This window comes from Neomonachus schauinslandi, chromosome 5 (genome assembly GCF_002201575.2).
Source record: "Neomonachus schauinslandi chromosome 5, ASM220157v2, whole genome shotgun sequence".
NCBI classification, from domain to species: Eukaryota; Metazoa; Chordata; class Mammalia; order Carnivora; family Phocidae; genus Neomonachus; species Neomonachus schauinslandi.
Window position 1 is genome coordinate 140,062,711 of NC_058407.1, and position 27,219 is coordinate 140,089,929.

General features: G+C 44.9%; 1 protein-coding gene across 3 annotated transcripts in view; it reads left to right on the forward strand.

Annotated features, from left to right (window-relative positions):
* The window catches only part of CLUAP1 (clusterin associated protein 1), a 33,387-nt gene extending 8,173 nt beyond the window's left edge, over positions 1 to 25,214 (forward strand). Inside the window, exons 5-13 of one of the 3 annotated variants that reach the window (XM_044915592.1) lie at positions 149 to 244; positions 2,905 to 2,988; positions 7,739 to 7,872; positions 10,166 to 10,307; positions 12,151 to 12,223; positions 13,077 to 13,154; positions 17,268 to 17,375; positions 20,751 to 20,806; positions 24,165 to 25,214. In XM_044915592.1, the coding sequence (XP_044771527.1) occupies positions 149 to 244; positions 2,905 to 2,988; positions 7,739 to 7,872; positions 10,166 to 10,307; positions 12,151 to 12,223; positions 13,077 to 13,154; positions 17,268 to 17,375; positions 20,751 to 20,806; positions 24,165 to 24,311 (918 nt within the window). In that variant the 3' untranslated portion in view covers positions 24,312 to 25,214. Of the gene's footprint in view, positions 1 to 148; positions 245 to 2,904; positions 2,989 to 7,738; positions 7,873 to 10,165; positions 10,308 to 12,150; positions 12,224 to 13,076; positions 13,155 to 17,267; positions 17,376 to 20,750; positions 20,807 to 21,070; positions 21,128 to 24,164 lie in introns of all 3 variants that reach the window. The other 2 variants (XM_044915593.1, XM_021698078.1) reach the window with 2 other exon arrangements.
* Positions 25,215 to 27,219: the final 2,005 nt, after the last annotated feature.

Here is a 27,219-nt window from a genome sequence, read left to right on the forward strand (position 1 = left end):
GGAAGCCTGCTTCTCCCTCTCATGCTCCCCCTGCTTGTGTTCCCTCTCTCGCTGTATCTCTCTGTCAAATAAATAAATAAAATCTTTAAAAAAACAAAAACCAAAAAACCTGTCACTGAAGTTTCTGGTTTTGATATTTTCCCTCCAGATTGCAGATTTGAAAGCAGCCAGGCAGCTTGCTTCTGAAATCACCTCCAAAGGAGCATCTCTGTATGACCTGCTGGGCAAGGAGGTAGAGTTGAGGGTGAGCCATGTTCAAATACTTAAATACTTCCCCGGCTAAGCATTTTTCAAGGTTTTCTTTCCGATTCTGCTTTCTCCTGGCCTTCTCATTTCGTCACACTATATCTGATTAAATGAGATAATCTGCAGGGTGGTAATAGCATTAGCTGCTAGTCCTGCTTCTAGTGGCCCTGGTCTGTTCTTAATAGCTTTAACTTCTAGTTCAGGAATGGCAATTATGTAGCATGTTGCTGGAACTTTCCTCCTTGTGCCCATGGCAGACTTTCCTGGTCATGGTGTTTTTCCTGGGGAACTCAGCATTCCTGTCTACAAAGTGCTCTTCTGGGGCGCCTGGGTGGCTCAGTTGGTTAAGCGACTGCCTTCGGCTCAGGTCATGATTCTGGAGTCCCGGGATCGAGTCCCATATCGGGCTCCTTGCTCAGCAGGGGGTCTGCTTCTCCCTCTGACCCTCCCCCCGTCATGTGCTCTCTCTCTCTCATTCTCTCTCTCAAATAAATAAATAAAATCTTAAAAAAAAAAAAAAAAGTGCTCTTCTGAGCCCCTGGTTCCCAAACCTTCCTCCCACGTGGAATCCTGTGGGGACCTGTAAAAACTACTGATACCTGGCTTCCATGCTGATGTCACTGGTTTGGAGTAGACCTGGGCATTGGAGTGATTCTAATGTGCAGCAGAGGTGGACAGCCCAACGAGGGCTGTCACTATTCCTCAGCTGAAGTTGGTGTCACTGTTAAAATTTATTTGCAATCCTTGTTCTAGCCAATGCCAACTAAGAAGAATGCTTCATCTACTATGTTTACCGAGCTGTTTAATAAGAGTATGGCTCCTAAAACCCCTATAGAGCTCCTGTAGTCCTTTTAAATCACCTCATGTCTAGGTTGTCCCCCATACCAGTGAATCAGAATGTCTGGGGGTGAGAGCCAGGCATCCAGCCTTTTTTTTTCCCCCCTAAGATTTATTTATTTATTTGAGAGAGAGAGATGCGCAAGCAGGAGGGTCAGAGGGAGAGGGAGAGAGAATATCAAGCAGACTCCACGCTGAGTGTAGAGCCCAATGTGAGGCTTGATTTCACAACCCTGAGATCATGACCTGAGCTGAAACCAAGAGTTGGTCGCTTAACCAACTGCACGCCCGAGGCACCCTCCAGGCGTTGAGCTTTTAAGGATCTCCAAGTGATTCTAATGTGCGGCAGAGTTTGGGACCCACTGGTTTAAGAAGAAATGGAGTACTGTTTAATTCTTACCTGTAAGGATTTATGGCATTTGAAGCATACATGCTCACTTCTAGTGTTTTTAAATTAAATGCACTTAATTCGTTTTATTGCAGTCAGGTATGTCGGCCATGACCTCTCTCTCACTGCCTGGCCTGTGTTCTGGCATCACTGCTGTAGTGTAATGGTATTTTTCCTCTGGCTTTTCATTTCTGCCCCAGGAGCAGACTGGAAGCAGGGGACTGGAGTGCCAGCTCACCATCATTGATATATTAACCTAGCGATCGCCACCTGGTAAAGGGCAGTTGACAGAACAAAACTGCCACTCCTATCTAATAGCTAATTTAGATAACTAACAAGGCAGCTCCAGGATTTCTGTGTTTTCTCTTTATAGTGCTGTTTGTGCCCGTGTCTACACACATGTCTAGCAGACCTGGAGACAGACCTATCAAGAGCTGGTTACTTGATAATTGCCACAGAGTGGCTTCATTGTGAGACTTCAGCCAGGATTCCACTGGGGACTCTTGGCACCATCCTGTAATGAATTGAAAGAATCCGTGGCCGAAGTGTTGCCATGGGAGCCAACTACTCAAATTCTGTATACAGCTGTGATCTGAGGAAGATTCTCTATCCAGTATTGGTTTTTCATACACTCAACAAACATTTCTTGAGGACTAGCTCCAACCACAGACAGGCAAGGCACTGTGCTCTGTGTAGGTCATGATCCCTGCCCTCCATAGTTTTCTACCAGTGCTGAAATAAAGGAAGCCCGAGACAGTTTGGGAAAGTGCTGCAGGAACCTCATAACTGCATTGGTGTTGAAATCCCATGTCTCAGAAGTTCCTAGCACTGGTGTGATAGGCACAAATGCCTCCCTTGATTGGTTAATGGTTAATGCTAGGGGCAGGGCCAAGGTGACTCCTCTCATTGGTTACAGTTGGCAGTGAAAGGCAACTTAGAGGAAATTAATCATAGGAAAGATGATAGGGGCTGGGAGGGGTTTCAGACAGCAGGTTGAGCTGCACTTGGTTTCGGGTTCACCTGAACGAATGTAGGTAAAGAAGCAAATTTGGGAGAAAAGATGACGGGGGTAAGCTCAGTTTTGCCCCTTATGTTGTGGGAATGTGGGGCCTGTAGCTGGGGAAGGCCCAGGGCACCAGAGGGAGGCCAAGTTGGTGGTAGGATTACCAACTGAGGCCTGGCTGGCTCAGTTGGTGGAGCATATGACTCTTGATCATGGGTTGTGAGTTCAGGCCCCACGTTGGGTGTAGAGAATACTTAAAAAAAAGAAAGACGTTTGGAAGAGGGGCTGGAAGAAGTGGTTTTGCATCAGAGATCCACCGTGTAATGGAACTTTCGAGAACTAGTCTATAAGCCATATCCAGATTTGGGGACTGGTTTTGAGAATATCTTTTCTGAAAGTACATGTAATTTCATTTCATTGTTTCTCATAGGAACTGAGAACAGAAGCAATTGCCAGACCTCTGGAAATAAATGAGACAGAAAAAGTGATGAGAATTGCAATAAAAGATATTTTGGTAAGATTTATTTGCTTTTATTTAATGTTTTTGTGCCTAGGACTTGAAAATACTGATTTATTCCCTGCCTTCTTAAGACAGAACAATCCTGGGCGCCTGGGTGGCTCAGTTGGTTAAGCGACTGCCTTCGGCTCAGGTCATGATCCTGGAGTCCCGGGATCGAGTCCCGCGTCAGGCTCCCTGCTCAGCAGGGAGTCTGCCTCTCTCTCTGACCCTCCCCCCTCTCATGCTCTCTATCTCATTCTCTCTCTCAAATAAATAAAAAAAAAAAGAAAAAAAAAAAAGAACAATCCTAGGCCTAGTGACAGAGAAGGTATATGATCATGGGGAAATGGAAGATGCAGAAGACATTCTAGGATACCTAGGTTACTTACTTTTATTTTTTTCCCTTTGTTATAAGTATGAACAACTTCTCCCTAAAAATTTGTCAGTTTTAATAATTTAATAATTTGCGGGCGCCTGGGTGGCTCAGTTGGTTAAGCGACTGCTTTCGGCTCAGGTCATGATCCTGGAGTCCCGGGATCGAGTCCCGCATCGGGCTCCCTGCTCGGCGGAGAGCCTGCTTCTCCCTCCGACCCTCCCCCCTCTCATGTGCTCTCTCTCTCTCTCTCTCTCTCATTCTCTCTGGCTCAAATAAATAAATAAAATCTTTAAAAAAAAAAAAAAAAAATAATTTAATAATTTGCTTAAATTCTTCAGTACTTTTCATAAGTAATGCTCTATTTAATGGACTCTTCACACTTTAACAACTTCCTCACTGCTGGGCATTTAAGTGATTTTCAGAGTTTGTTTTTTGTTTTTTGGGGTTTTTTGGTGCTGAAACCTGGGCACAGAGATTTCTCTCTCTCTGTCAAGATTTATTTCAGAGAGAGCATATGAGCTGGGGGAGGGACAGAGGGAGAGGGACAGGGAGAGAGAATCTCAGGCAGACTCCTCGCTGAGAGCAGACCCTGATGCCGAGCTCGACCTGAGCTGAAACCAAGAGTCGGACACTTTAACCAACTGCGACACCCAGGTGCCCCTGGGCACAGAGATTTCTAACTAGTGCTGTGATGAACAGAGTGCCATCCTTTATTGCTTACCCACAATCAATTATTTGCTCATCTCATCTGACACATTCATTTGGAGGGCAGTAGTGAGGGAGACTCCAGACTCACACTGCTTATGTTTGAATCCCACTGTGTGATCTTAGGCAAGTTACTTAACCTCCCTGTGCCTCACTTTCTTCAACTGTAAAATGGGGAGAATGGCAGTGTCTGCCCCATAGGGTCCTTATGTACATTCATTATGACAGTGCATGTTGTACATAGTCTCTGGCACATGGTAGGTATTCAGTCGTTATTAGGGATTCATTTTATTCAGTAGACACAGACAGGAGAGCCTTATGTAAAGTAGGAGTAGCATAAAACAAGGATTTGCTGAGAGTTGTAAATTCTAAGATGGATAGGTTTTTATAATATCCTTGTCATAAAACAGTACTACTCCCTGGGCGACCCAGCACCAGGGTTCAGCCTCAGCAGGTGAGGAGGGCAGGGCAGCTGAGATGGGAGGTCTGTTACATACAGGCAGACTGATCACATAGGTAAATATGTTAAAGATAACGGAAGCGAAGTTTCTCACTGTTGGAAAAGAGAGTTGCAGATATGAAAAAGAAACTTAGAATGAACCCTGAAATTGGAGGTGATGGTTAAATGCATGGTTTTCATTGGATAGAGAGGTAGGTAGGTAGCTAGCTAGCTCTAGGAATACTTCTGCTGTGCATGCATGTTTTCATACATGAGTGTATGTCATATATTTATGTACATGCGCATGTACACCCACATACACATTCATACATTTCCTAGCTCTGAGCACACCTAGCACCCAGATCTTGGCTTCTAAATGGCATTCTCCACTAAAAGGAACCAGGACTCTTGGGGAGAAGTGTCTGAGTCCAGAGCTGGGACAGGAAAGTACAAGATCCTCTTGGGCTGGAGAGCAAGGAAATGCCCAGAGAATGAAAGGGGTCTGTCAAAATCCCTTGCAAAACAGATGCCAGCCTGAGTGGGCTTCCCCTGGTCAAACCAGGGACAGTTACGCTTCAAAATAAATAAATTAGTGTAATGGGTTATAGACCATTGAATGAAATGGGAGACCATGAGTTCTTACTGAAATAAAAGTGAACATACTGAAAGCTGGTGAAGAGAAGGTATGTCACATAGTTTCAAAGTAGCTCCGCCCAAAAGTACTTAGTAATTACAAAGGAGAAAAGAGTGACTTCACATGAGAATCCTGGCAGACAACCGCTTAATCAGGTGATTAATTATTGAATGCCAGGGTGAACTCCGCCTGATGTTACAGACTCCACAGGGACAAGTGGGGAAATCTGAGCGGGTCTGAGGAGTAGATTGTTGATAGTGCATCTGTGTTTATTTCATGTTTCAGTGATTGTGTCATGGTTGTGAAGGAGAGAGTCCTTATTCATAGAAAATAAACACAAATATTTAGAGGTGATGGGACCTCAGATGAGCAACCCACTCTGACCTAAGTTAGGGAAAAAATGCTTTATGTTCTAATCCAGCTGTTTGTAAGTTTGTGATTGTTTTTCAATTTAAAACTCTTTTATCTGCTGATGCTCTTGTGCTTTTCAGTGTTCTGGCTGGATCAAGTTAACATGGCATGAATGTGTCTTTAGCACTAAGTATATATTAGAATAGTGAAATGAGGGCACCATTCATTTCTTGGTGACTCCCTGTATGTATGTATGTATGCATGCATGCATGCATGTATTATTTATTTATTATTTCCCCTTTTTTAAAAGATTAGTTTTGCGAGAGAGGGAGAGTGCGCGTGCAGAGGGAGAAGCAGACCCGCCTTTGAGCAGGGAGCCCAATGAGGGACTTGATCCCAGGACCTTGACATCATGACCTGAGCCGAAGGCAGATGCTTAATTGACTGAGCCACCCGGGAGCCCTATTATTTCCTTTTTTTTTTTTTTTTTGAAATATAGCTGACACACAATGTTACATTAGTTTCAGGTGTACAACATAGTTGGTGAACACCTTTTAATATATCTGTTGTTGCAAAATCTCTGTGATATTTGATAATTCTAAAAACAAAACCAAAGCAACAGTATGGATACTTAAAAGGGGTTATGATATATAGGCCATTTGTTTCAGAAAGCTAGGGAAAATTGTGTTTATCACACTGATAATTGTTTTTTAACTTTTTTTTTTTTTTTAAAGATTATCTATTAGAGCGTGTGGGCTCATGCATGCATTGGGGAGAGGCAAAGCGAGAGAGACTCTCAAGCAGACTCCCTGCTGAGCACAGAGCCCAACTCGGGGCTTGATCCCACGACCCCAAGATCATGACCTGAGCGAAAACCAAGAGTCAGACGCTTAACCGACTGAGCCACCCAGGCGCCCCACTGATATTTCATATTGAGGAGCACATACCTTTAACAAATTGCTTTTATTTTTGAAGTCAGATAAATTCACTAGGTTTAATCTGACTTGTTCAGAGAAATAGTTGCCATCAACGTGAGTTGTTTGTTCAGAAACTCACCTTGTCTTCCTGTGAGAGTAAACTCATGTCTCATGTGGGGTTTTTAAAGCACTTGTAGCAAATGGATAGTGATAAGATTATTTTCATGATAACATCTTGGAAATGATTAGTGTACTTAGTTGAAAAAAACTCAACCATAAATAAACAATGGAAGTGGTTGCTTCCAAATATACACTGTCTTTGACTGTCACAGAGAGTGTCTGGGCTCCTTCGATGATTTTTTTGTGGACCCCATAGCGTCTCAGAGACCTGTAGGTAAACCGTCACTGAGCCTTCGTGGGGCATGACACCTTGTGCCAAAGTACTGGTGGGGAGAACCTATGTCAGGCATCAGGAGCTGAGTTGGGACGTCAGAACTTGGAAGGCAGTCACACACTCAGCTGGCTCCGTTCCAAAAAAAAAAAAAGGCAAATCACCACTGAGCCACAGGCCCGACCTGGCCAGCTTTCCAGACAAGACAAGTGTGAAGACCGTGCGTTCATTCTGATTACCCCTTGTCAGATGAACGTGCTCTTGTGGGGGTTTTGTCCATGATCTTTCTTCCCCTTCACTTTCTTTCTCTGCCCCTGCTGCACAGGCTCCCTCCAAAAGCTGGGTGCACTAACGGAGCCCTTTGCTCGCTGACTTCACAGAATGGTTTCTCTGCTTTAGTCCGTAGTTGTACTTGCCAATGGGAGGGAAAAGCACCTTCTCTCTCAGTCCCAGCAGGCAGTGGAAGAGGGCTGGGACCGCCTAATACTTCTTTTTGTCCCCTTCTAAATAAAGCCATACGTATGGGTGCGTATATTCTGTGAGGCAGATATTTGTAACTAGGGGAGTGAGCTGAACAATACGAATAAAGGCAGACTGACCATCGAGAGTGTTATGGAAGCAGTGTGAGCGAGTGAGCTGCACAAGAGGTCTGGGCCTGCTCCCCTCTGCTCAGGACACTGTTCTTTCCATCTTCATTTGTTTTCCTGGGCACAAACACCCTCTTCTCATGGAAAAAGGATGATCATTTTTTCTGGGCCTATGTGACCTCCCATCTGGAAATAGTTGGCTAACTGAGTGATGGCTTGGGGGAGGGTTTGCTCTGTGCGTCTACTTTTGCTTTTATGTAGCATGATGTCGCTGTGCCTGAGGAGCTGTGGAATTCCTCTCTTCCGAGAGTCAGGTGGGAGTTCCTTACTGGCACATTGTCTCATTCATTTCCTGTTCAATGCAGGCGCAGGTGCAGAAGACTAAAGATCTGCTCAATAACGTGGCCTCTGACGAAGCTAATTTAGAAGCCAAAATTGAGAAGAGGAAATTAGAACTGGAACGAAATCAGAAGCGGCTCCAGACTCTGCAGAGTGTCAGGTAGATCCGAACACCTGAAGAGTGGGTAGAAAGTTGTCTTCAGAAGTTCAAGCAGGGTGAGGACATGTGGTCAGTGGTGGTAGCCTCTCAGGTGTAAGGCCATCTGGACTGAAAGTGCGCGGGCCACGCGCATTCTAACAAATGCTCTGCCAAACTCATTGTCTTTTGTTTTTTTCAAACTCATTGTCTTTACTGCTTTCAGTATGCTTGGGAAACTGCTCAATTCTCAAACCTCCCTTCAGGCTTTTATAGCTTCTTGGAATGCAGGGCAGAGTAAGTGAATCCAGATGGTGAAAGTTATGCAAGGCTTGAGGTGGAAACAGAAGCATACTCCCATTTCTTGGTTTGAGTAGATTTTAGATCTTCATAATTTTTCACCAGTAATTCATCTTTCTTTTGACTTTCCCTCTCTGAAAGTACCTTTTTCCAGGGAATATGAATGGATAATGGTGGTGCACAATACCTTCCGTCTTCAGAGCCTTTCAAGTGGGTTCCTCACATTTTCTTGGAACTGTTCTCTCCGTTGTACACCCTCCTTCTCTTGCTCCGTCTCTTTGTCATTTTTTCTCCTGCACCACTACTCATCCTTTTCATTCTCCCTTTATTTTTCTCTCTCCACTCCATCTGTGTAGCTGCCGCATCTGTCTAAATGTCGTACTTTTTGGAGATACTGGTGACTGGGCCACACCCTGGCTACTGTCCTGACATCTGTGGGAAGGAGGCCCTGGGGACATGAGTAACCCAGGGAGCACCAGCCACAGGCAGGCCCACGACCCTTCCACCTTTGGAATCTGGGCCACCTGATAAATGTGTCTCATTAAACAATTCTGCCTCTTGGGCATAAATTCATTTTTGTTAAGCTTCATGGCCTTTCAATAGAAAAGTTTCTGTGTTTTGCTCTAGTCCCAAAGATTTTTTTATTATTTCTGAGTGTATCTGTTTATATTTTTAAAAGAAGAGTGTTTTCCCTTTAAGATCAAAAATAAGAGAAAAGAATAGATTCAGCAAACCAGTTGAAACAGGTTTTTGTGTTATGGTTTTGGTTTTAGATTTTATATTGTTAAAAACTTAGATTTAGGGGCACATGGGTGGCTCAGTCAGTTAAGCATTGGACTCTTGGTTTCAGCTCAGGTCATGATCTCAGAGTCATGAGATAGAGCCAGCCCCACATCAGGCTCCCCACTCAGCAGGAGTCTGCTTAAGGATTCTCTCTCCTCCTCTCCTTCTGCCCCTCCCTGTGCGCACTCTCTCAAAAAATAATAATAATAATAAAGTCTTTTAAAAAAATTTAGCTTTAATTTGTAGCAACCTATGTTTCCCTTTTTTGGGGACTGAATACATTTTGGAGCATTCAGACAGCAGAATATTATGCTCAACTAAGATAATGCATATATTTAACTTCTTGATTTTGTGAGGTGTATATGATGCATGATTACTTTTTAAGTCTTTATTAAAATCCAGGGCATGTTGAGTAAGAAAAAAAGACTGCAGAACTTCATTGAAGGTAATATACTTAATGATGCTTAAAAATACATTCCTATATGTGTCCATGCATAGAAAGTCTGGAAGGATGCTTATCAAATATTAAGTGCTTATATATGGTGATAGGATTATGAGTAATTTTTTTTAAAGATTATTTGAGAGAGAGAGAACGAGAGAGCACGAGAGCACGAGAGAGGGGAGGATCAGAGGGAGAAGCAGGCTCCCCACTGAGTGGGGAGCCTTACACGGGACTCGATCCCAGGACCCCGGGATCATGACCTGAGCCGAAGGCAGTCGCTTAACCAACTGAGCCACCCAGGCGCCCTGGATTATGAATAATTTTTACCCTAGTCTTCATACTTTGGGGATTATTTCAGATTTACAAAGAGCTTTTGATTTTTTTTTTTTTTTTTAGATTTTATTTATTTGAGAGAGAGAGAGAGCGTGTGCACAAGCAGGGGGAACGGCAGGCAGAGGGAGAGGGAGAAGCAGGCTTCCCGCTGAGCAGGGAGCCCGACACAGGGCTCGATCCCAGGACTCTGGGATCATGACCCAAGTGGAAGGCAGACACTGAGCCTTAGGGGCACCCAGGTGCCCCTAAGAGCTTTTGATTAAAAAAAAATAAGTATGTTCCTTTCAAGGGGAGGGAGGAGAAAAGGCAAATTAACTTTAAGCAGCTGCAAGTTGAAGAACCGTCTCCAGCTAAAGGCTTTCCACAGCAAACCATGATGGGACCTGGAACTCAGAGTACTAGTTCAAACTTCTGTATGTTGATTAATCTTTCACTTTTTATTTCATTCGGTTGTTTCAGGCCAGCGTTTATGGATGAATATGAGAAGATCGAGGAGGAGTTGCAAAAGCAGTATGACATTTATCTAGAGAAATTTCGAAATCTGGCTTATCTGGAACAGCAGCTTGAGGACCATCATAGGATGGAGCAAGAGAGGTTTGAGGTAAGTACTTAGCCCACATCTCTGTACAGACTATTCCTTCTGCTGGGTTAGTTTGTACTTGTTGACGTGTCAGTTTGTAAATATCATTGTAGAAAAAAAAAATCTGTGAATGTTTTTTCTCCCTGATCAAGTCTGAGGATTGCTCATGGAATTCTTTTGTTTTGCTGTCAGTGTAGCCTGGCCTCCAGGGTTGTCAGCTCTCTGGTGGGTTTGGTCGGTTAGGACTGCGGACAGGACCGACACGTGACCTGTGTCATTGCACAAGACTCAGAAGGGCCGGCGCTTGCTTCAATGCTGTGCTATCACTGGCTTGAAATTCTTCATAATTTTTAAGTGCATTTTAATTTGCACTGAGTCCCAAGAGGAGGTAACTGATCTTGGGTAAAGATCTAAAAATTTGCTTGGTCAGTTTAGTGAAAGATTTTCAGGGACCCTTGTTAATTGAATCATCCAAACCAGTTTTTTGTTTTTGTTTTTAAGATTTTTTTTATTTATTTGGCAGAGAGAAAGACAGCAAGAGAGGGAACACAAGCAGGGGGAGTGGGAGAGAGAGAAGCAGGCGTCCCGTGAAGCAGGGAGCCCGATGCGAGGCTCGATCCCAGGACCCTGGGATCATGACCTGAGCCGAAGGCAGACGCTTAACGACTGAGCCACCCAGGCGCCCGTATTATCACTTTTTGAATTGCCCTAATCCCTTGGGGATATTTCTGCTTAACCCAAGAATGGTCGTTTGGAATCTGTGTTCACGATGAAATTGGTCTACAGTCTCCCTTTCTCACACTGTCCTCAACAGCTTTTGGTATAAAGATTATGGTAGCCTTCCTACAAACCTGGGTGTTTGAATGAGGTGAAGCTGTTCTGGGGTACAGGAGGCCTGGCTGGGGGTAACTGCTGCACTCCTGTGGACGAGTTTCTCTCAACAAGGAGCCCATTGCCACCATTGCTCTAGGTTAGGGGCAGGCTGCAGAGCAACAGGGTCCAGGACAGGCATGTTTTGAGGGCAGCGAAAGGAGCCTGGAGTTCAGGACATTTTAAAAGTTGGGTATCTGGGAAAGAACAGAAAAGGGCCAGTGAAGGTAAAATGAGCATTTCGTGCTATCATGTGGGGCGGCCGCTACGAGCACAGAGTGTGCCAGAGAACTTGCCTCGGGATGCGCGTTCTTCCATCCTTCAGCAGCTACTTGGCTCCTTTCTCCTGTGCTCTCCTCTCTTCTCTATGCTTATAGCACCTGGCCCCTAGGGCTATCTCATGCATGAAACAGTGCTCTCTTTTTAATGTTTAGAACAATAGCAAAATTTTAAAGGTCAGTCTCCTCTCCCATTCTCTCTTTTGATGGTAATCAGGGCCACATTTTGTAACCCAGCTGAAGCATTAGCTTTTGTCCCCCTAGGAGTTAGACTAGTATTTCTTTCTTTCTCCTTTCATCCTGATCAGTCTCACCATTTAGCATCTTTTGGGGCTGGAATTGTGCAGGGCTTTAGTCTTTAGGAGCAGGAGGCCCGTAGTTGATGGATTTGTTCCTGTGTTGACATCCCATAGCGGCACACGTGATCGCATGTGATGGCCTGTCACCGCGTTGTTCCGTTCTCTGCAGGGCTCAGAGGGCCATCTGCACCGCTTCTGGCTGCCTTCCTGTGTCTGGGCTGCTCCTGCTGGTGGAGAGCGGGGGCCCTGGGGTCCGGCCCTGCTCCTTGCTCAGGCGGTGTTCGTTCTCTTCGTGCTGTTTAGATCTTCGCTGGTTCTGCAGTACAGACTTAGCCCTACTTACCCAAATTCTAAAGAAGAACAAAACAGTCCAAAAAAGGGTCCTCTCTTCTGAGTCTTGTGTTTGCTGTCCCATAGGAAGCTGAAAACACTCTGCGCCTGATGCAGAACAAGCTGAAGGAGGAAGAGAAGCGCCTGCTCCGGAGTGGAAGTAAGGCCACGCTCACAGATGGGGCTGTTTCCTCTGGGCGGGTGGCAGTAGCCTTGAAAAATCTTTGTGTCTATTTTATTTATTTTCAAAAGGCAGTTTTCTCACAAGTTTTGTATCAGGTACCATTTTAATTCATGCAAGAGCTTAAGAGGCTGGTTCAAATTACATAACATTTAAAGCACTTTGGTTTTCTTGTCAATGATAAGAAATGATTTCCTGTTTAAATGATACTGTTAGTTTGAATTGCGTATAATATGTAACTATGAAAGAAAACTGGGTCTTGGAGGTCTGTAGGGTTCCTTACATTAGGGCAGACTGATAGAAAGCAAGTGTCGTAATGCTGTGCATGTGAATGGGTCCCCCTACCTACCTACCCGTCAGAGGTCCCCCAGTAATCCAAGATGGTTCAGTGAGGCTGTTGTCTGTAGGGAAATGGGGGTTACCTATATATAGGAGCTCCATGCTGGGGAGGACTGTTCTCCGTCGCTGGTTAGCGAGCTTCTCCTCGAACTTCACTGAGGTGTCAGGTCAGGCTCGGGAGCCGTAGCAGCGCATGGTCTTCATGATGTATTCCTCGTGCTGCGTGTCTCAGGGTGCCTCCTTCTCTTGCTTATTGCTCTCTTTTTTATGATGAAATATTTTATTCTCTTGTGCTTGAGGATACTTTACCTGGAACTTCAGGCTTGTGCGTGAGCTCTCTGTCTCCTTTTGTACTTGTTCTATGCCTCTCTCTCCTAAATCTCAGGAAACTCTGGAAGGAGAATAGGGACTGCTAGAAAATCCTTTAGGGGCAAGTTTAGGGAATTCCAAGGGCCTCTCTAGCCAAAGCAGCCCCTCACCTTTATGGTTCCAGGTCAGCCAGGAGAGCCTGAAGCAGCCCTAAGTGATAAGTCTGCATGGAGTTTATCCCCTCCTGAGAGGCCCGGCACAGGTAAGAGCCCTGATTGGTTGGCTGTACCCTGCTCTGTTCCCGGGCCAGCATGTAAGACCTTTCTCACTGATCTTGATTTAGTTTTCTGAACTCACACTTTAATTTTGTTATCCATAGGTTTGGGATCTCTTGAAGGACAAGCATTCATAGGAGCATCTCTGATTTCCTTTTTTTGGAAAAATAATTTCCAATTTAAACCAACTGAATAAAGGATAGCACTTAATTAGCTTGGGGTGGGCAAAGAAGTTAGGAAAATATGAAGGACCATTCTCAGTTCTGTTTACCCTGAAGTTCTTAAGGTGTTCTGTCTTTCTTTGCTATATATGTGGGAACATTGACCAGAGAATTGGGATTGGGGGCAGATATAAAAAGGAAGACTTTCTGAAAGACTTCTCTGAACAGAAAAACCTAATAGGACATGGACATGAATTAGGGGCAAGAGTGAGCAAAATTCAGGAGGTGGAAGAGATCATCGTGTTTAGACCACTCTGCAGGCAGCTGATTAAGTGCAAGAAAGCATTGTTGAATATCTCTTCTGGGTGCAAAGGATTCGTTAGTGGACAAAAGACAGGGACCTTTGCTTTAACCAGTCTACTTGCCAGTGAGGAGACAAACATCAAGCAAGCTGTAAGCAGAAGGTGAAAAATGCCCTGGTTGGGGGAGGGGGGTTGGCGGCGGAGGGGAAGTAGAGCAGAGAAGGGGATGGGGAGGATGGGATGGAATTGCATTTTAAATAGGGGGTCAGCGTAGGCCTCATTAGGAGATGCTATTTAAGCAAAGCCTAAGTAAGTGGATCTGAGGAGAAAGGAGGTACCAGATGAGGAGAGTCCTGGGAGTCTGTAAGAGAGGATGGGAACCAGAGCCCAGTGAGGCGATGAGTTTTGCTAAATGTGTGAATACAGGACTTGAACTCAGGCAGGACAGACAAGCTGGAAGAAGGATCATGTGCCAGAGGGCTCCCATCTGATGCTCCTGTCTTCTCTGTTGAGCAGGAGGTGAAGTCACCAAATTGGCTTTGTGGGTTTGGAGGAAGGGACTTGAAGAAGAGAGAGAAAGTCTGAGTGCTTAGAGACAGGAGAATGCCCTAGGGGCCCCAGAGATTAAAAAGGCCAAGTATTTTGTTCAGATGCTCTGTAATAGAAGGGCAGCCTTCATCTTCCCACCATCCTTTTAAACCTCACTGCTGGTGGTAAATTCATAAAATGACCCAGAAATTTCTAGAAAGCACTTTAGTAACCTTGCTGTGGTTTTTATGGTGTAGTGAAGAGCAGATGTTCCTGCATTTACACTTATTTTACTGCATGCCTACTGCATGTCAGGCGTCGTGCCAGTACTCGGGACACAGTGATGGATGAGGTACTCAGGAAGCTCAGAGTCTAGAACTGTGCCACCCAGTACCTAGCCACAAGCCATGTGTGACTCTTGAGCACTTCAGGTGTGGCTGGTCCAAATTGAGGTTTGGTGTTTGTGGAAAATATACACGAGGTTTTGAAGACTTAGTATGATAGAAAAGTAAAATTACTCATTAATTAATATTTTACATTGTTCACTTATTGAAATGATATTTTAGATATATTGGGTTAAGTAAAACATTGCTAAAATTATTTACCTGTTCCTTTTTACTTTAATGTAGTTACTAGACAATTTTTTTTTAAAGATTTTGTTTATTTGAGAGAGAATGAGAGAGAGAGACAGAGAGCATGAGAGGGGGGAGGGTCAGAGGGAGAAGCAGACTCCCCGCCGACCAGGGAGCCCGATGTGGGACTCAATCCCGGGACTCCAGGATCATGACCTGAGCCGAAGGCAGTTGCCCAACCAACTGAGCCCCCCAGGCGCCCGTTACTAGACAATTTTAAATTACATCTGCCAGCAAGCATTACATTTCTGTTGGACTGTGTTGATCTCAAAGGAGACACAAAGAAACTGTTTAAGTGGGTATGAAGTATATCTCTTTGTGGTTTTGATATGAGTTCCTCTGATAGCTAATGAAATGGAACATCTTTTCTTTACTCATTGGCCATTCATGTAGATCTTCTTTGGAGAGATGTCTATTCATGTCCTTTGGACATTTTCAAATTGGGTTATTTTTTTATTAGTGAATTGCAAGAGTTCTTATATGTATTCTGGATACTAGATCCTTATGTGATTTGTGATTTGCAAATATTTTCTCTCATTCTCTGGACTATCTTTTCACTTTCTTGGTGATGGCTTTTGCTGCACAAAGTTTTAATGAAGTCCACACTATCAGTTGTCCTTTTGTTACTTGTGTTTTTAGTGTCATATCTAAGAAACCACTGCCTAATTTAAGGTCACCAGGATTTATCCCTAGGTTTTCTTCCAGGACTTTTATAGTTACAATTCTTATTTAGATTTCTGATCCATTTTGAGTTAATTTTTGCATGTGGAGTGAGGTAGGGGTCCAACCTTATTGTTGGGCATGTAGCTATCCAGTTGTTCCAGCACCATTTTTTGGAAAGACTATTCTTTCTTCTTTGAATTTTATGGGCGCTCTTGTCTGCCATACTTTATTTTATTTTATTTTATTTTTTTAAGACTTTATTTATTGGAAGGCAGCTATGCTCACCACTATACCACCACCGCCGGCTTTGACTTTATTTATTGGAGAGAGAGAGTGAGAGCACACAAGCAGGGGGAGCGGCAGGCAGAGGGAGAAGCAGGCTCCCCTGCTGAGCAGGGAGCCCGATGCGGGGCTCGATCCCAGGACCCTGGGATCATGACCTGAGCTGAAGGCAGACGCTTAACCGACTGAGCCACCCAGGTGCCCCTGCCATACTTAATTTTAATGCATCACTATAACTCGGTGATTTCAGTGTCAGCATGCATTAATTTAGTGTATTGGCTGGAGTTTGTCAGAAGAAATCATGTTGAGCCTGAGAAACGTGTTGATATTTTAAAATTTGTAATACTTGATTTATATTGCATGAGGTAATGATATAATATAATATTCCTGGATGAAATAGAAAGTGAGCAAAGTTGAATAGTAATTTCAATTTATAGTCATGAATTTGTATTAATATTTCACCATATTCTCTGTATAGGCTTTTGTAAGGTGGTAGTTTTCAGATAGGTTGTGTTGAGGCCCGGGCAGGGTGCTCTTCCTCACACTTGCCCTGGCTCCAAGGTTAGCCCTTCCATGCTGGAGAGCACAGCTCTTCCCTCCATGGTGAAGAAAGCAGAGCACTTTCCCTTGGTGCCCAGCTAGATGCAGCTGCCATTTCATTACCCCCTATCACAGGGGCTAAGCGAAGCCTTTTCATAGATGCACAATTACTATCCTTCCAAACTGACTTCTGACTCGGTGATCAGAACAGCAACTGCAAACTCCTCCAGTTCCGTCCTTCCAAAACCAGTGTCTCTCCCTGGTTGCAGGGAATCAGGCTGGTCAGTGAAAGCTTTTTCTCTCCACTGTGGAAACTCTCCTTCTATAGATTCACTGTAGGAAATGTCCAACCTGACTCCAGGAGAGTATTTAAGAAATTAATGTATAAGGCTGTTGCACTGAGAACAATCTCTGTTTATATTTGTCTATGATGAATTCTCTCCCGGAAGCAGTATCCTGAGTACCAGCTCTTGTTGCCACTCATTAGGTCGCCATCTTTCTCAGGCCAGCCGTGCTCGGCCATTCCTGGCCTGGTCTCCGTCTTCCCTGTAGGCTTGTTTGGCGCAGTCACTCACCTTTTCAGGGGGCTCTGCTTCCTCATCTTTGTTATCCACAAAGAGCTCAGGTTGGGGTAACATCACCTAATACTGAACAGAGAGTGGTTCCCCCCCCCCAACTAACCAAGAACTTTGAACTACCTTGACAGCTGGCTATTCAACTTTTAGTTTCAGCTGCCAGAGTGTTTCTAATTGATATATTCTGATCCACTTTTGTCTTGCTGTGGAAGATTGTTTAAAAAAACAAACCAGTATATCATTGTCTGCAGTAACTCCTAAGTATCTACAGGTGAATCCTGAGTCTCTTAAAATCTAATGCACTAAAAGAAAGGCTGAGAAGTGTAGATGGTTTTGCACAAGAGCCTTGTGGATAGAAGCTGTTTTAGTGGTAATGATGGAGCTGCCCTTTTGTTTTGCGTACTTGTGTTCTCCCAGGTAATGATGACTCGGACATTGACATCCAGGAAGATGACGAATCTGACAGTGAATTGGAGGAGAGGCAGCTGTCCAAGCCGCGGACGGCCATGGAGGTGCTCATGCAAGGTACCACGGCTGCTTTCGCTTGCCCTCCCCGCTGTGCCCTGTCACAGAACACTGGCCTCCTATGTATCAGGATTCAGCTCTTAAACTGCTCAGTGGTCACCTTTGCTGCTAACACTCTTACCTGTGGTCCCAAGAATAGCTGATTCTTCTTTGTGGCCTGGGATTTCTCACAGAGGCCACGGGAATACACGGCTTCTGCCACGGAGCTGTGTTCTACCCACTTTGGGTTCACACTGCTCTCAGTGCAGTAGCATCCCCTATAATCAGAGAACTAATGCACAGAGAAAGGACTCAGACAACCATCTCTGCCATTTAAAAAATCTTTTAGTTTCTACTTTTTCACTGCTAAAGACTCAAGCAAAAAAAATCTGTGGAGCAAATGTGGGTGTTCCCCGAGGGTCTTCTTCATGCCCCACTTTCCACCTTAGAGGGGTCCTGGTCAGTGGCTTGGGGATGTGTCCTTCCAAATTGCCTTTCCACACACATACCGTGAAATACACAAAAATCAGCTGAGACTTTTTTTTTTTTAAGATTTTATTTATTCATTTGAGACAGAAAAAGAGAGCATGAGCAGGGGGATAGGGGCAGAGGGAGAGGGAGAAACAGACTCCCCGCTGAGCAAGCCTGATGTGGGGCTTAATCCCAGGACCCCAGGGTCATGACCTGAGCCAAAGGCAGACTCTTAACTATCTGAGCCACCCATGCACCCCCCTAAGACATTTTTTAACTTAAATGGGACCAGACTCTGTGTATAGTTCTGCAACTTGCTTTTTTAAAAAAAATTATTATTAAATATATTAGAACAACTCCTCCCATGTCAGTAAACTAGAAATCTGCTGCGTTCTTTTTTTTTTTTTTTTAAGATTTTATTTATTTGAGAGAGAGAGAATGAGAGAGAGCACATGAGAGGGGGGAGGGTCAGAGGGAGAAGCAGACTCCCTGCCAAGCAGGGAGCCCGATGTGGGACTCGATCCAGGGACTCCAGGATCATGACCTGAGCCGAAGGCAGTCGCTTAACCAACTGAGCCACCCAGGCGCCCTGCTTCGTTCTTTTTGACAGCTGTGTAGTATTCCATAGCATGACCATAGCCAGGATTTACTTGGGTGTTCCCATATTAAAAGATATTTTAAAAAAATATATATTTATTTTCCTCTTTTCCTTGTATATACATCTTTCTGCTTATCTGCAGTGTTCATACTATTAGATATGGGATTCTTAGGTCAAAGTTTATATAAATCTCTGTTTTGATAGATACTACTAAATTGCTCTATATTTGCCTTTAAAACATCTGTCTACCATCTGTTAATATTTGGAGCATTTTGCATTTTTATATACATGGTACATTTCAGAGGCAAATTATCTTCACTTTATATTAAGTTTTGCTGCTAACTGCTCTTTTTTTTTTTTTAAGGTTTTAAAATTTATTTTAGAGAGCAAGCGAGCACGGGATGGGGGACAGGGAGAGGGAGAGAGAATCTGAAGCAAACCCCACACTGGTGTGAAACCCAACACGGGGCTCGATCCCCTGACCCTGAGATCATGACCTGAGCTGAAATCAAGAGACACTTAACCAACTGAGCCACCCAGGCGCCCCTTTCCTTTTATTTTTTAACAGGTTCATGATATAAATAGAGATTAGAGGTTATGACTCCCATTCTATAGATGGGAGCTGAGGCTCTGAAAAGGTATGTGATTGGCTCAGGAGAACCTAATAAAGGCACTGGTGCTCCTAAATTCTGCTGACCGCTCAGCCACCAGAAGTAAAATCTAAGAACTATAAATAAGGGCTTTAGACAACATAAGGTTTGCATTTGCATTTTATCTGACCAAGGGAAGTCTATAATTAGCTCTTGGTGGTCACCCCAGGCCTGTCCTGAGTGAGCTCCTCTGTGAGCTCCCCTCTCTGCTTTTGCCCCTCGCGCAGCATGGAATTGGGTCCTGGGTGCTCCTTTCAGCCTCGGGTGTGAGGGCAACTGTCTGCCTCCCGCCAAGGAAGGACGGCTCCTGGGTGTTTGCAGAAGTCACAGCTAGGCAACTGATTTCCAGAGGAGAGTGGAGAATCACTGAGATAATGTGGGTGTTTTGAAAGATGAACTAATGGTGAGCCTCAAAAGTTTTCTTCTTTGGAGCTCAGACATAGATTCAAATACAAGTAACATTGGTCCATGCAGGGAGACTGCATTTCTTTTTTCAGCAGATACTAGAGCTGTTCTACCACATAGATAGAGCAGTATCCGATGATTTTTTTTTTTATTATGTTAGTCACCACACAGTACATCATTAGTTTTTGATGTAGTGATCCATGATTCTTTGTTTGCAGATAATAACCAGTGCTCCATGCAATATGTGCCCTCCTTAATACCCATCACCGGGCTAACCCATCCCCCCCACCCCCCTCCCCTCTAAAACCCTCAGTTTGTTTCCCAGAGTCCATAGTCTCTCATGGGTCGTATCCCCTTCTGATTCCCCCCCTTCATTTTTCCCTTCTCCTAAAGTCCTCTGTGCTATTCCTTATGTTCCGCAAGTAAGTGAAACCACATGATAATTGACTTTCTCTGCTTGACTTATTTCACTTAGCATAATCTCCTCCAGTTCCATCCATGTTGATGCAGAAGTTGGGTATTCGTCCTTTTTGATGGCTGTGTAATATTCCATTGTATATATGGACCACTTCTTCTTCTTCTTTTTTTTTTTTTTTTAAAGATTTTATTTATTTATTTGACAGAGAGAGACACAGCGAGAGAGGGAACACAAGCAGGGGGAATGGGAGAGGGAGAAGCAGGCTTCCCGCCAAGCAGGGAGCCCGATGCGGGGCTCGATCCCAGGACCCTGGGACCATGACCTGAGCCGAAGGCAGACGCTTAACGACTGAGCCACCCAGGTGCCCCAGGACCACTTCTTCTTTATCCATTCGTCTGTTGAAGGGCATGTCGGCTCTTTTCACAGTTTGGCTGTTGTGGACATTGCTGCTATGAACATTGGGGTGTATGTGGCCCTTCTTTTCACTACATCTGTATCTTTGGGGTAAATAACTGTGGAGGTTCCTCAAAAAGTAAAAATAGAACTACCCTGGGATTCAGTGATTTTTTTTTTTTTTTAAACTTGTACAGGATGCATATTTAGTTTTCTGGTTTCTGAGTAGTGATTATATTTTATTACCCTTTTCCTTTTTTTCGAAGTGGAAATGTAGAAAATCCATTACTGTTTGTTGGCAGTTTTGATTATTTGGATGCGACTTAAGTAAATGTCTTAGTTGATTCTTGTTTTTCCCAATTTTCTAAAGGAAACAAGTCTTGAATGCCATTCCTTGCTTTTTCTTTCTTTTTTTTTTTAACAAGGTTTTCTTAATTTTTTCATGCTTTGGTTCTCCTCAGGAAGACCCGGCAAACGCATCGTGGGCACAATGCAGGGCGGAGACTCTGATGACGACGTGAGTCCCGACCAGCTCCCTTTAGCAGCTCTGTTCTTCCCGGTCTCAGGCTGGCCTCGTAGACTAGCTGAGCTGACAAGCTGAATGCGAGGGGCTGCCTCTCAGCCTGGCCCGCTGCTGGGTGTGCTCCAGAGTTCAGCCTCCCAAGGAGCTGGACTCTTCTCTGCTTGTTGATGGCTCTTTTCTTTTCTTTTCAAATGAATATGCTTGCCCCCCCCCCTTTTTTTTCCTTCTCACTGTTCTTTCCATTCTCACTTTCTAAAGATGGAAGCAGCACCAGCTCTCTTAGGTAAATGCAAGAATTCCAGCTCCAAGAAGCAGGTTGGTTTTCTTTTTCATCTCGTGTGTGTGTGTGTGTGTGTGTGTGTGTGTGTGTGTGTGTGTGTTAGCCAGCTTAGGGCCCCCAGAGAGCCTTCCCCAGCAGTGATGCCTCTTGCTGGGCAAGAGCCATGCACAGCAGGCCTACAGTGAACGGTGCAGTTGCCTAAAGGTCCCTGGCAGGAGAGGAGGGTTGAGTGCTGAGCCAAGGTTATCAGGACCTTGAAGTATAACTTGGAAAAGAAGGGAACCTGCTGAGAAGGGAACCTGGAAACCCCAGGCCAAGACCAGCCCTCTCTTCAGTTCCATTCTGGGGAAGAAACAGGAAAGGGAGGCTCTCTTGAGACAAGAGCCTCAGAGAGGCTGGGCAGGAGGCTGCGACATCAGGCTGCTGGTGCCTTGAGTGTCCTTGAGGTAATACTGACTGGGAAACTCACTGGAATGGGCCCTGCTGCCAGGGCTGCCCCGTCCATCACCCTGGGTCTGCTTTCTTTGTGGCAGTCCCTGGCAAGCTGTGCCCACAGACCCCAGACCTCCTCATCAGGTCATCTGCCACGTGTGTCTGGAGCATGGCCCTAGTGGCTACAGAGGGGCAGAGCGTGAGCCTGACATTCTTGTACAAAAGATCCCTTTATTTAGTGCCAACAGTGGATTTTGTGACCAAACTCCACAGAGGTTAAGGTCACTCAGGTTTGCTGGCCAAGATGCACAGAGAAGATTGAGCCTTGAAATCATAGAAGGTAGTCTTAGAGAAGCAGAGAAACCACCTCAAACATTTTTTAATAGTCAGGGGTGGGTGGTTAGGTAGCTTCTGCCCATCCATCTTACCCATTCGAGGCAGGAGTAAGAAGTCTGGCGTGAGTCCTGGGGATGCCTGGACAGCACCATCTGGTCCCTCGTCTTCCGATCTGCTTGGTCATGCGCATAGCTTTCTCAGAACGAATGCCCAGGCTACAGCTTACATCTCCCCTGTGCCTCGTGCCGCTTGTTTGCTTCCAGGAGGCTGCCTGCACACATTCCGCAGGCACACGGGCTTGTCCCCTGTGTGCTCACTCTTCCACTTGACATATTTACCGAGTGCCTGTTATGTGCAGGTGTTGTTACAGATTATGGGCAATACACCCCTGCCCTTAGGGAGCTTACGTTCTAGTGGTAATCAACTGGATACATCGGGTCATAATGGCAAGAAGAAAAAGCAGTTCGGGGAACAGAGTGACAGGGTTGAAGGAGGAGATTGATGTCTTTTGATCAGTCAGGGCATGTCTCTCTGGTAAGGTGACACTGGGCAGAGGCCTGAATGGAAGGAGGGCTGTGGTGCAGGGAAGGGCATCCAGGGCCCAGGGAATGGGGTTCCTGCATTGGAGGACCAGAGATGGTGGCGTGACTGGGATGGAGTGGGCTGGGGGCAGGAGCAGTAAGAGGCAGTAGGGGCCGTGCAGAGCTTTGCAGGACGTGATGAGGACCCGGAGTTTTCTCTGAGTGCAGTGGGCATGGAAATCGTGAGCCCAGTAGTGCCAAGAGCTAACTGGCATTGAGAGACACCCATCAGGAGGCATTTGCACTAGTCCAGAGGTGCTGGCGGCTCAGCCTGAGGTAGTGGCAGCAGAGGTGTTAAGAAGTGGTCAGATTCTGGATGTTTCCAAGGTCAGAACCATGAGGTTTTGTTAATTGGACATGGGGTGTGAGAGCAAGAAATGAAGGAGGCCTCGCTTGTGTCATAATGGGCTAATAGTATACATAGAGTTTGCATTTCCCCGAGATAGGGCAGGCCTGAGGAGGGGCTTGGAGAGCAGAGCAGGAGTTTGGTTTTGGACATTCTACCCATGCATTGCCTGCCAGCCATCCACATGCTGCGGTTGAGTAGCCAGTTGGAATTCAAGTCTAGAGTGCAAGGGTCAGGTCTGGGCTGGAGTTGAATTTGGGAGCTCTCATAATTAGGTGGTCTTCAAGCCACAAGGATACATGTGATGGTGTGGGGGAGAGAGTAGCAAGAGAAGAGGAGGCCCAAGACTCTAAACTGAGCCAGTTGCAGAGTCATGGAGATGGAGGGCGTGGGGGTATGAGAGACAGCAAAGATGTGGAGTGAGGTGGGGCGAGTGCCCAGAGAGAAGGGTGCCCTGCAGCAGAGTGGTTTTCGAGGAAGGAGCCGTCCTGTGCACAATGCAGCCTAGAGGTCACGAGACACCTGAGACTCACTCACTGGATTTGAATCCGCTGAATGTTTTGGTAGATTGGCAGGTGAAAGCCTGCTGAGTGTTTTGAGGAGGCAGTGAGAAGGGAACCAGCAAGGTGGTGGGTTCAAAACTCCTTCAAGGAGTTTATTGTTGCGGGGGTGGGTAGAAGAACAGGGCAAAGCAGCTGGGGAGGAAGGTGGGATTAACTTTGGGGTTTTTGTTTTGTTTTGTGTTTTTAAGAAGAAGGAAATAGTAGCATGTATGTATGCTGGTGGGAATGATCTAGCTAGAGTGGCTAGCCATCTTGGTTTACCTGGGACACAGGACTTGCAGTTTTAAAACCTGGCTGAGTTGGTCACCCTAGATCTAGGTGATGGAGAGAGTGCTCCTTTTATTTTGCTCCTAATGCCCATTTCCTGTGTGGCTTTCCATCCCTAATCTGGTAAAAGGCAAAAAAACAAACAAAAAAAAATGAACCCTCCTAATCTCCAAGCCCCACCCTCCTTGCTGTCCCCTGGTGGGTGTCTGGGCCCCCAGGGGCAGAGCAGCCTCCGGTGAGCTGCGGTGCAGATCCAGTGATGTTGCTGAGACCTCTGTGGGAAAGCCAACCCCTGCAGCACCAAGCATGGCTACACACTGGTGTCTGAAAGTCACTGGTTAACTGAGCCAGTTATGTTTGTATTTCCGCCAGCAGCGTGGGACGTGGGCCCCCCTCTCACGCCCCCACAGCCTGACTGCTGCTCCGCCCAGCTCTTCCTTCACATGCGGGCATTGCTCGTTACTGAGCTGCTGGTGAGCAAGGGTCTCGGCTGACAAGCTGTGGCTAGTGAGACAGGCCCTCAGTTGTCTTTGCTATCTTCGTGTAGGAGGACTCTGAGGACAGTGAGATTGACATGGAGGGTGATGAAGAAGACGACGATTTGGAAGATGAGAGTGTTGCTCTCTCGCCAGCTAAGCCCAGTCGAAGAGTCCGGAAGCCTGAGCCCCTGGATGAGAGCGACAATGACTTCTGACCCTCTTGCCCAAGGGACCAGACTGATTAAATCCCTCAGATCTATATAGGTAAACAGGAAGTTGGAAGGTTAGGAAGGAAACCTATTTTGTTCACTAAACTAGTTGGACTCAGTAATGAAGCAACACCTAGTTGTTCTTTAGCCTCCTCTGTGTTATTCCACAGAGCTTCAATAAGAACTGAAGTAAGCCCCAAAGAGAATGTGTTTTTTTGCCTTATTTATCTCCTGAAACTTAGGGAATGCATGTGTTCTTAGAGATGTACATGCACGGGACAAACACCCAAGGAGAAATAAGGGTCGGCACCGTCAGGTCTTGGCTGTTGTTGTTGTGATGTGTTTGCCTCTCAGAGTCGGGGGGACCGACGTGGGGCTAGGCACCAGGACTCAGTTTAGGAATTGTGGGGGAGCGTACAGTTTTGGACATTTACTGTATATCGGCTTTTAATTCTAGCTTTTATTTAGTTGTCTTATTTTCTTCTGTATATTCACAATACCAAGCTTGTTCTGAATGAAAGTTAGCTAAGTCAGATGAAAACCCACTTTCGTTAAAGATCAGATAACAGAGAGATGCTCCAGAATATAAATGCTCCATTTTCTCTCAGAAGGTTGACATTCCTCCTTAGGAAAGCAAATTAAAGAAGAAATGTTGGTACACACTTGTGTTTCTGACTCTAAAAAGATGAACCAGAATGCATTAGGTTGAGTAGCACTAGAATAATTACCCTGATGTGAAATGAGAAGTAACATGTGGAGTTGTTTTGTTTTTCTGATATGGAAAACAGAGCAGTTTTCATTTATTTTTCACTTATAAAGTCAGAAGACTTCTGAAGTTACTTGGCTCATAATAAATGTATTTAATTCCTTGTTTTTATATCATTAAATAAGTTTTACTTGAAAGTTTAATTACGTTCTTTATTTGCACTTATAACAAATACTTGGGAGACGTTTACAGGTTACTATGGTACATGTAAATTTTTAGGATATGATGTGATAATTATTTCTATCTTTGCTTTTTTCTTTGCCTTTTCCTAATTCCTACATAAGAGATTACCCCCTTTTTTAAACATTGAGCATTCAACTAATTCACTAGCGATTTGAGATATGCCATTGTTGAAATGATGACGTAAAAGGGAAATGGGAGTGTCAGGAGCCATGTCAACCCCCTCAGGTGCCGTGGCTTCTAAGGTGCAAAAGTCACTGCGTCTTCTTGGATGTTCTAGTTTGGGTTTCCCTGAGTCTGACCTGCCTTATATTTAAAAAAAAAAAAAAAAAATTTCCATTTTCTTTATGGGATGCTTTCTTCTAGTGGGCATTACCACAGGAGTGTGGCCCGCGCCGCAGGTAACCCCTCCACAGACAGAGGCATCCCTTGGTTACCTGTTGGGCAGTCTCACCATGGAATGGCACTTCCTTAGAGCAGCTTCTGTCAGCCAAGGAGCTTCAAGCACCTGATCGTAGTTACGAACATCTGTCTGTCACTACTGTGACAGACCCCGCAGTCAGGTGTGTGCAAGTGCCTTTTGACCTTGTGCCATTGGTTTTGGCCAAGCATCAGAGCTGACTCGTGCCCCAGAGAAGACTGTGTGACTAGGTCAGTGAAAAACCAGTCGTTAGATCATTGTCGACAGTTGTTACTGTTTTAAACTGTGTGATTAAAGGACCTCCTAAAATGCTTTACAACATGAATATTGACAGAAAATGTAAAGAGATTTTTTAAGTCCTTAATTTTTATTGGTGGCAGCCATGAGAACAGAGTCCAAGGACTTGCAGTGGGGAGTCCGAGGAACTGTCTCCCTTTTAGCCGGGACGGGAAGAAGACCTGCAAGCGCTCTTTCGTTAGCATTTTAAACTATACTTTCTGTCTGAAAGTATAGTCACCTGTATATATATAGATATAGAAAGTGTCACCTGTCTGAAAGGAAGCGGAGTCCCTTGATGACAGCAGCACACTGCATAAGTATCCCTGCTGTTGGATTGGCCCAGGGGACTCTTAGGTGCTGGAACCGGGCCTGGCAGCCTTGGAAGAGAACTGAAACTGGCCAGAGCAGAAGCCCTTCCTGGAGCCGGGAGGACAGAGCGCTCATCAGGGAAACATGTCACTGACGGGAAACCCGTGGGTCTGAGACACAGTGTTCTCACTTTACACCTCTGTTGGGCAGTCTGGAAAGGATTAAGCAAGAGTAACATAGAAAATTAAGTTTTTAAATGATGCACTGTTAATTCTAAAAAGAATAATAAATTATATAGGAGAGACTGGCTCAGGAGTAATGAATACTAATCAAGTCATAAGATAAACACTAATGATTTAAACGAATATCATACTCTAATAAGTATGTTGGAAGGACGTAGAAACAAAAAATGGGGATGTAAGCTGATGGACATCCAAGTGCCCTTTCCCATATAGAAGTCAGCAGATAATCTCTAAGATGATAAGACAAGAAATAGCACATGTAGGACTTTTAGTTTCGGGAGTAGGGGTATTCGGGAAGCGGGGGAGGCAAGACAGAGACTGCTGTTTTCCCTTATAAGCCTAGTAGTTTTTGGCTTTTTAAACTATGTGTTACTATGAATATTGTTTTCATGAATTTTTGAAAAGGTAAATCTATAGACAGAAAAAGGGTAAGGGCTGGAGACCGAGGTTTGAGGATCATTTTCTTGTGAGATTTCTCAGGAGAGAACATGTGGGATGGGAAGAGACCCAAGGGTGGAAGCCTGAGAAATGCCTGTGTCTCAGGGGCAAGGGCCACAAGGAGCCAGAAGAAGAGACTGGGAAAGTATTTTCTGAGTTTTCTAAAGTGACTATATTTTACTTTAATAATTAGGAAAAACTGTTCTATTTTCGAAAGAGTGTTGAAGAAGAGGGGTAACGGAAAGGTGGGAGGACTGGAAGGTTCTGCTAGGGAAGCCA